A 10,496-nucleotide genomic window follows, 5' to 3' on the forward strand; every position below is an offset into this window, starting at 1 on the left:
ATATTTTTTTTTAAAGATTTGGGGTTTTGGTTTGGAAGATGAAATTGGAGAAACCATGGAATTGAGTTTTGGGTTTTGCTGAGAAATTAGTGAAAGAGGTTGAAAGATTTTTGTGGAAGCTTCTAGATTTGTGTGCCTGACTTATTGTGCTCGACAACCGTGGATCTTCTTGAGGATTTTTATTCTCCTTCTATGTGTGATATCTTGATAGCATTTAGAGGTAGGGTTCTAGATTCGCTTATTTTGTATGTAAAATTTCTTTTAGCAATGATTTGAAATTAGTTTGTCGTATTTTTTATTAGAGAAAATTTCAATGAATTGTGTGTTAAATGGGGGATTTTTGGATAATTGGAATTTAACTGTGAATCTAGGTTAAATTAAATGTAAATAATGAACTGGGGTATGGGATTTGGTTGTTTAAAATCTCGGTGACTGTAAATTTTTTATACTATGAATCATTGTCTAAATGTTCTGATGTTGGCATATGTATATATGTAGATATATATATGTATATGTATATATGTATACACACACACACACACACACACACACATATATATATATATAGATATGTATATACATATATATATATATATACATATATATGTGTGTGTGTGTGTGTGTGTGTGTGTGTGTGTGTGTATGTATATACATATATATATGTATATATATGTGTGTGTTTTAAAATATAAATATGAAGGAATTTATTATTATTTTTATTTATGTCATTTTGTGCAGGCTCGTGGGAGCTTAGCCATGTTGTGGGTGGCTCGACCCACAATTGTGGAAAGCCCATGATTGTGGGAAGCCTCTCCCATAGCCATGGGGAAATCCCATAGTCATAGGTTAAACCCCACAACAATTTCCTCTCGGCTTTCATCGTAGTTCAGCCCCAACATACTGATAATGCGATCTACAATTTTGTGCTTAGTTTTATCAAAAACGTAATGTAATTTAGTAATATATATATATATATATTCTCTGAGTATATGTGTTAATCTTCTTCTGGTACTATGTTTAATCGTTGTTATATATGTTTCCATATCGGATCTGTCTTTGGTTATTTATGGTTTTATGCACGTGTGTGTGTGTGTGTGTGTGTGTGTGTGTGCTTTATACTTTGGGTTCTTTTTGTTAATCTGATGTTGATCGATTCATGAAAGAATAATGGAAATAATGTTATCTTAATTAATTGCATAATGAAATGTTAGTTTATTTGAGCAAAATGTTAGGAATAAAGTGAGATTAAATTTTGGAATGATCGAAAAATAATGTTAAATTGAAATTAATGGCTGCATAGAATTTAATTAGATCTCTTGATCTTATATATAGATATAAGAACTTTTGATTCTTCAATTAATCTTTTGTTGATCAAATAATGGTTGTATGATTGTAGAAATGTATTGTGAGTTCTTAAATGTTTATTAACAATAATTAAATGTTAGTTTTAAAGTAAAAATTATTAAGAATGAAATGGGTTATAATGGTTTAGATTTTGGATTAATGGGATCAATTTTTCTTTGGAACTATTTGATGTATAAGTGTTATTAAGGTCTCCTTGGTAGATTATGAATGCACTCCTTTTAATGTTTTGCATAATGAGACCTTGTTTCTTCCCTTGGTTCTTATCTAGACCATAGTTGGATACTCGGATGTGTTGTCGTAATGTATTGTATCCAGAGGCTAGGACAATGTTTGAGTTCCAAATTATGTATTGATGCTTTTTGTAATTTAATGTTATGTGGTTGGTGTCTTGCATCACTTTTATGCTATTCATTCATCCTTTGTTGCATTGAATCTCCTTATTGTATTTAATTTTTAGCAAGTCAGTCAACCTTGCTAGAGTATAGGTGTCTTGACTCTTAGTATTTTGGGTGCCATGGACCTTGTGCTAAATTTTGGATTTCTAGCTACACGTCAAATGGGAGTGGCTTTCATTGGGAGTCAGGACCCAAAGTGGTCAGTAGGGTAACACAATGAGAGTTTTATAATCAAGTGAAAATTTAAAATAATGAACTGGGGTGGGTAGTTAGTTCACATTAATAAAGTAATTTGCTGTCTCTCTTACGCTTGGGTACTTGTTCAGGATTGAGGTAAGTAGAGAAGGCCTGGAATGGTGTCTACCAATCTTTTCCCTTTGAAAGGTTGGTGTGGTCCACTAGTGTTTGTATGGGGGCCGAGGGTCGGGATAGGTCACCAGGATAACCTAGGAAGGGGCCCAGGACCTAGTGAAGACTCACCAAGGTAACTCATGACAACCTAGTGATGACACTCTTCCCGATTGCATACCTAGTGGTCTCTTTTGGATTTTTCCTTTTGTGGATTGCTTGGGCCTCTAGAAGTTGATTGTTTTACTATTCAGTTCCTCTAATTATAGCCTTGTGAGTCTCTTGTCATAGTAGTCTTGTGAGCCTTTTGTGAGTCATTTGTATCTTCTTGTATTTTCTTCCATCTCTTGGGTCTGGCTAATATCTCCTAGCACAAAGTGTGGACTTGATGGTACCTCATGGTTGGGTGGAGTATTATTCACACCCATTGGGTTTTGGTTCATCCCACATGCTGATCGTGATGGCTCCTAGGGAGATTGAAGATCTTCTTTATGTACCAAATTTATGTATTCACTCCATTGTTGTACTCATGAAGATTATATCCTTACAGTTACCTTGTATTGTAACTGATGATCTTATGTATATTTTCATGGCATTGTATTATGTATCATGATCCTTTGTAAAGGACAACGTTATCTTATTTATAGAAGTTTCATTTGTCCTTGTATGTTTGGTTATGGTATTTTGAGTAACATCATTGTGGTGCTTTAAGGACTCTTGTTAGATATTATTTATTCATTTTATCTTTATCTTATATCAATATGGTTCTCTTTGCATTTGTATGGTTTTTTTTTAAATTTTTTTAAATATTCGCATTTTGGGTTTTTATTTTGCTTAAGTCCTTTGGGCCTCATAGAAAGGCATTACACTAGACATGATGTAGATAAACTTTTCAAATAAAATGCAACATAAGGAACAATTCCTCCAACCTAGAAATTGAAGTTATGGAAATGAAATTCAAAGAAGATAAATTCCAATCCACAACCCAGCCAAGCCAAATCCAAGCCTAAAGCAACAAAAATATCCAAGAACACAGAAAAATCTCTAGGAAGCCAACCCATGTCAATGCTCAGAAAACCGATTAAATAAAATTTCAATCAAAACTATACAAAAATCTCCACCAATCAAAATAATCGATTAAATAATATTTCATACCTAGCATGCACAAAATTGAGGTAAGATAATATAAAATAATTTTTCTTACTTACCCAAATCTCTCAACCAATAGTAAAATAGGGTAGGTAAGATAAATAATTAATCAAATAACCCAAAAGGGTAAAAGAGTAATAGTATGAATAGCCAAATAAACTAAATAAGTCATATGAGTAATAATACCCACACTCAATAAATAATTTAATAATAAATCAAAAGCCCAATAATAAAATAAATCAAGGGCAATATAAATAAATACCTCAATTAAATATATAGCCACAAACAATAACATTAGAAATAAAAACTAAACAATAAACAATAAATATACAAATAAATATAAAATCATTAAATAAATATAAAAGAACCAATGAATATAAACCAATAAATCAAGCCTTAATAAACAATAATCAAAATAAATATTAATCCTCAACAATAAATCACCCAATAATAATTAAATATCAAAATTATAAATTAAGTTAATTTAAATATTAATAAATTATATGAATCAATTATTAATTAATTAATAAATCATGTAACACCCCATGACAACGCGACACAGGGTCGAACAACACATCTCAAGAAGCTAACAAGATGACTCATGCCAAGACACTAGACTGATAAAGATATCAACTTAAACCTAGTGTTTAGAGGGAACTCATGCCACCTCCAATCAACTTGCCACACTCTGACCTATGAACCAAGTGAATTCGATGCTAGTAATTACAACCCTACAACCACCAATGTCCACAAAACAACATATACAATAACATCTATCATAAATAATCAGACAAATGAAAGAGAATTGCAACATCATATCATGATCATAATAAGTGATATGACATCATCTCTATCAAGAACAAAATAGTAAAATAGTCACGATAATCATAGCATCAAATCATCCAATATGATCAGGAAATGGGGTTAGTACTATCAAGATATCACTATGCCATCATAAGCAATATAATCCATACAGGAATAATAGGTGCATATAAATTATCAAGTATAAGTCCATCCATTATAATAGTCTAGGATATGTCATTATCCACATAAGTCATCATAAATCAAATGACCATATGAAATGTCTAACATCATCAATAAGTATGTAAAACATAAGTAAAGCCATAGATATCAGTCAAACATCATCTTGAAGGAGTCTAGATAAGTCTCTCAATGCATAAATCAAAAGATAAATTAGGGAGGGACACTACATTAGACTTGACAACTAACCTTAATTTTTTATAATCACATAAATGTTATTGAGAAAATATACTTGAATGGATATATGTAAGTAACTTGATTATCTAATTTAAAAATATATAAATTATCCAATGATAGTGAATATTATACTCCTAGAAGCTCACTAGGGATTTTAGTAAAGAAGAAGCTAATTATGGTAACTTAGCAATAAATAAGATACTAGCATTCATAAGTAAGAAACATGTATAAGATTTTAAGGTCAAGTTTAATGTAATAGAATTTGTCAAGTAGAAAATGAAATAAATTTAAATATTTGGTTGTATAAGCCATTACTAGTACAAGAGAAACTATGGGAGTACATAAGAATAATGTTTGCATTATCTTCTTGAGGATATAGAGAAGTCTTGGTTTTATATTTGTGGTAGTTGGTAGATTTTATAAGATGGAATTTTTTATATAATGTAAAATCAGTAAAATCATAAATGATGCAATATATGTCATTGAACTCCTTTTCAAAAAAATTGTGAGATGGCATGTTTTTTTAATGTTCACATTTTTACTTTATCACCCATAGATAGATAGATCATCATAAATATTGAATAAAAAATCGGAAAATTTGTTGACATGTTTAGTAAGTTTGAAGACAAGTTACTGGGACATGGTTCTACTACAAGCGATGTTTGGATATAGTGAGTTAGTGAACAAAAGCATAAGGAAATCACTATTAGTGGTACCATGTGGTAATATTCTATGAAATCACTATGAAGATAGTGGATGAAAAATATAAATATAAATAGTAGGTATAATGGGAAGGTCAATGAGAAAATGATACATAAGAAAAAATTTATAGGAAATGAAAATATTGTATATTTAAGGAAGGATAGTTTTTCATATAGCATGTGTATCAAGAAAAAGATAAAGTTGTTTGTACTTTATAAAGTAATTAAAAATTGATTTGAGAAATACAGATGAAGTGGTGTTACTAGAAGTTTTAAAATTATTACCAATATTTAACATGATAGATTGTATATATGTCATAAGGGAGAGTTGAACAAAGGTAGAGTAGAGGCAAAAGAAAGTAAAAAATTATGATAACAAAAAAAAAACGAAGAGAGAATGAGGAGACTTTGGACAACAAAAAGAAAGATTGACCAAAATAGGCAATATGAAAAATATTCATGAAAACTCTAAATAATAGTTGAAGGAACAAGTGTATTTAATTCAATGATCATAATTGGATGTTAATGGCTCCTAGGTCATCCTTATGTCCTAGTATTAAGGAGGATAAATATTTTATGAAGCACTAACATCATAGGATTGAAATATGAGAATACAACAAGCCTTCAAACATGCCCTTGAAAGCATACATTTTACCCATATTTAACTCAATTTGAATTTCTAGTAATTATCTTGTATTAAGCTTGCAATTTTATCTTTCATATATAATGGATTATAAATAAATTTTATAACGCAAAAATTCTCAATATAATTGACTTCTATGTTTTAATACATAATCTCTATCAAATCTTATACACCAAATTGTCTTATAGAAAAAAAGACTAGTGTAAAATAATATGACATATTTTAAATAAATCTTTTTGAATCTAATGTGTGAGCAATGTAGAGCACTAAGAAAACTATTTAATCATCAATTGGATACAACGACTTTGAATTAATTTGTGACATAATTTGTTAGAATAGGTAGAGAATCAAGCACTTTGTGAAGACATGAGCATTAAAAAATAGGTATACAAAGTGATTTATCTAGAGAAGGATAAATAAGTTAAAAATTAAGGGAATTAGAAACTTGGTAGTTAGTCTTATCTAACCTATTCATTCCATTTCAACATTTATTATTCTTTAGAAATGAGAGAGTTCGAGATGGTTTTTTTTTATCTCATTCTTGAAATTGTTAATGGTGACTAGACATTGGCTATTATTCGTCTTTTTGAAAAGAGGCGATCTATTGTTCTATTAACTATGTGGAGAGGGATAAAGCTCTTGAAATTGATGGATTCCCTCTTAAATTATTTCAATAATTTGGAATATTTTAAAAAAATACTTTTTTATTGTTGTGAATTAATTTACACACTCCAAAAAAGTATTGAACAACTCTCGCAAATCTTTGTGAGGTGTTGTTTTGTTTACAAAATGTAATACTATGGAAGACGATCAAAATAAATGGGTCATTTGCAGCATTTTATTTCTTTCTTATAGGTTGGAATTACTTACTATTTTGATCATCTACTTTAGAATAAGGAATTTTGCTCCTTTGTTCATTCCAACTTATTTGTGACTCTTGTTCTTGTGTGGGTATGCCTTATTTGATTATTTGCATTTTGATTATAGAAAATTCATTTTATAGCTACTCTATCTATTTTTATGATATATCGATGCTATTTCTTATTATTATTTTTATCTTTATTATTAATGTTTAACTTGACTTTCATGTCTATCTAAATAATCAAGTAAACAACCTTTGATCTCATTTAACTTAAAGAAAAACATAGATTACAATCTTATCAATATTGTCATATGAATCGGGTAACTAAGTCGAGTATGATAATAAGTCAAAATCTCAATATGAGACCAAGTAACTTAACTGTTGGTTCCTAAAAAAATGTCCTTGTCTCACAACTAGCTCCAATCATTCACAAAATTGTTCAATTCCATAAACATGTAAGAAACTAATGAGCCAAGCAACATGGTTGCCAGCTATTTCCATGGGTGAACAGCTAATTAAGCATCGATGAGAACGTGCTATGAACAGAACAAAACATTTAAGCTCTAAGATTCCCTAATTTTATATCTTTGGCATCACAAAATTCCAAAAATCTGTTGTAAAAATCTATTGTTATTTAAATATGCGTCTGGCCATCAACCCTAGGCAGCATAAACTATTCGCTTCCCTAAATTTCAATTCTTGACATCATTAAATTCCAAAATCTGTCATAAGAATCTATTTTTCCAAATATGCTTCTGCCCTTTTTATGCACCCGCAACTCTCTATGCTCACACCTCAGTCCCATTAGCATTATAACCTCAACTCTGGATTTGCAATGGTTTCAAAGCCTGCCTTAATAACATTCCTTAGCCTTATAGTCCTTGGTCTGTCATTCTCTTCTTTTTGGGCTTTCAAAGAAGAGAAACTTGTGTTTTACAGTCATGGCATTCTGACTGGAGAGAACATAACAGAAGTTGTAGTTGCAGGAGTGAATGGTTTAATTTTGAGTCCAGAGTTTGGAGCAGTAATTGTTGCAGATGATCCTGTAACTGAAGGTCCAGACCCCTCCTCCAAGACTATTGCAAGGGCCAAAGGAATTTATGTTAGTTCTGATCTGGGAGGCACTAATTTTGAGCTGCTTTTATCTGTGGTGTTTGAGAACGAGAAATATAATGGCAGCACCCTTGAGATCCAGGGAGCAGATAGATATCTTCAGGAGAAAAGAGAGGTGTCTGTTGTTGGAGGGACAGGGTACTTCAGATATGCTCGTGGGTATGCTATATTGGAAACTGCTAGCGTTCAAGGTTTCAATGCTATTGGGAAATTTACTGTAAATGTACGATTAGGTTGAGCCAGGTACAGTCATTGGATGTTGTTGTCTCTTGTTTTAAAAACAATGGCAATCAGTTGGGACGTTGTTTAGGTTAAATAAAAAGTGTCTGCTCACCTCGTTGATTGCAGAAAGAATAAGAGGCTTTGGATTAATTCGGTGATGTGTAATGTTACTTCTTTTCTATGATTGAAATCACGGAGAAAGCTCCCCATAATTGCTTTTAGTTGGACTATTATTGTTAAATTTAAATGGGTGGAGAATGATTAAGAACAAGATCAATTGTTAATTGTAGAGAGTAGAGAAAATAATTAAGAATAACTAAATCAAACAGAAAACAACATAGAATTATGTGGTTTATCAAAATTGATTACATCCACCAGAGAAAGTAGGGAAAAATTTCTATTAATCAATGTTTCAATACTATTTCATACATGGTCTGTACATAGTTATTTATATAATCGTATTCAGCAATAAAATCAAGAGTTGAGAGAATGTGAATGATCATGTGACCGATAGACTTCAGATTTCTAACAATTACATCCTTTAATCGCTTATGATTTCTTCGTAATTTTTTCATGCATTCTGATATGACTGAACATGATATTTTTTTCAAAATCTTTGCATAGTCCATTAAAAAATAAAGTACAAAGAGCGAGTCTGCTTCTTTTTATTGCTTGTAATGGTCAGTTTGTTCTTGAAAGGATGGAAAATGATCAGATATGTAGAGTGAGAATATCGTATTATTCCATCAAAGCAATCAACCAGGACCAAATGAGATTGTTATGAAGAGTATAACATAGAACATTTTAAAGTTATTGTTAGTAGAAAAATATGATAAGGAATTCATGATCTGCATCACATTCTTTATAAATTTAAATACAATCATCAAGTTTAAAAGTGAAGAAAGTTTCTATTGATATGTTTATCAAGACCTAAATGTACTTAATTTTTCAGTTCAATATTGTTAATTGAGATTCTTCTTAAGCCATTAGAGACTTCAAACATAATATGGAGATGCATGGAGATGCTTTGTGAAGATGATGTGTTTATTAATGTATGGAAGCAAAGATATCATATTTAGAAAAGTTGACATTTAAAAAGAAAGAGCAACATGAGAACGAATTTATTTATTTATTTATTTTATTTTTTTGTCAATCAATTGTAATTTTATTTTCTTTGGCCATTGGAATAAAATGAAAACATTTATGAAGATTACATGTTCACTGATGTGAGAGTTAAAACATGCATAGTGCTATAAATTTAGATATTTTGACATTTGAAAAGAATGTACTCATGCGTCAGCAAAATATAGAGATTTTCTTTTTTATATTATTCCATTTGATTAAACATAGTATTCTTATTTTCTTTAGCCATTGAAGCTCATGTTTATATAGACTTGAAAAGTAAATGGAGATGCTTTGTGAAGATAATGTGTTTAATAATGTATGAAATAAAATATGTTTGAGTATTAAAAATTTCAATATTTTGACATATGAAAGAATTCACACATGTATAGGTCATATGGGGGAGATTTTCTTTCTTCATATTATTTCTCTTGCCCAACCATTGTAATGCTATTTTATTTAACCATTAGAAATTATGTTTGTGGAGACTTCAAAGGTAAATGGGGCTGCTTTACGAATATATTATGTTTATTGATGTATGAGAGAAAGGATGCTTGAATACTATAGATTTAGATATTTTGAAATTTGGAAAGAATGCACTCATGCATAAGCAACATGAAAGAGATTTTTTATTTTATACAATTTCTCTTTATCGACCAGTGTAATCTTTTTTCTTGACCCATTAAAATTCATGTTTATATTTTTTATTTTTTTTAATAAGTAAATAGCTGCAGAAGGGCAGCACCCTTGTATTAAACAAAAAGGAGAATACAAGGCCCGATTCAATAAGAGCGGTAGGGGGAAAGAGTCAGGAATAAAAGTCCCTACCTTAGCTCTAGTCCCTAGACAAGAAAGACCAACCTTGAAGGCTGGATGAGTACAAACATAAACCGACCTCTTAAAGATGCAGAGGTTTTAAGACAAAAGGCAGACAATCTCAAAAAATAGAGAGACTGGAGGCCCTAGTGACAACCAGAGTCAAAGAGAGTCTTCAGAAGCATCATCCACAAGCACATTAGCCACATCCAGGACAATGGGACATTTAGTGCCACGGTTCGAATGAGCTACCAATTCCGCCTTCTCCTTAGGGAGTCAGTAGTCGTTTGGAAACCACTCTTCGCCCAACCCAAAACCCCAGTCATTTCCATCCACTAGATCACCATTCTCCAAGATACCAAAGTCATCAGTACCCGCGAGATCTTCATCATAGAGAAAATTTTCCCTCCAATCCGACATGAAGCCGCTTTGTATGCCAACCGCTTTAAGTAGGAAATCAATGTTCTTGGAGATGATAGGCCAGGTTGCTTGGAGAGACTCGAAATCTAGGAAATTAACAATCACAAGCTTCTTCACCTCCA

The 10,496-nt window shown here is 31.2% G+C and overlaps 1 protein-coding gene across 1 annotated transcript; it reads left to right on the forward strand.

Annotated features, from left to right (window-relative positions):
* The first annotated feature begins 7,516 nt into the window (after window positions 1-7,516).
* Window positions 7,517-8,032, forward strand: LOC131068037 (dirigent protein 1-like). The gene has a single exon (XM_058003243.2). It carries the CDS (start codon window positions 7,517-7,519, stop codon window positions 8,030-8,032), a length of 516 nt encoding a protein of 171 aa, XP_057859226.2.
* Window positions 8,033-10,496: the final 2,464 nt, after the last annotated feature.

The sequence above is a fragment of the Cryptomeria japonica genome, chromosome 6 (genome assembly GCF_030272615.1).
Source record: "Cryptomeria japonica chromosome 6, Sugi_1.0, whole genome shotgun sequence".
Classification (NCBI taxonomy): Eukaryota; Viridiplantae; Streptophyta; class Pinopsida; order Cupressales; family Cupressaceae; genus Cryptomeria; species Cryptomeria japonica.

Coding starts and splice junctions, on each gene's coding strand:
- LOC131068037 (XM_058003243.2), top strand. CDS start 7,517: ATGGTTTCAAAGCCTGCCTTAATAACATTCCTTAGCCTTATAGTCCTT.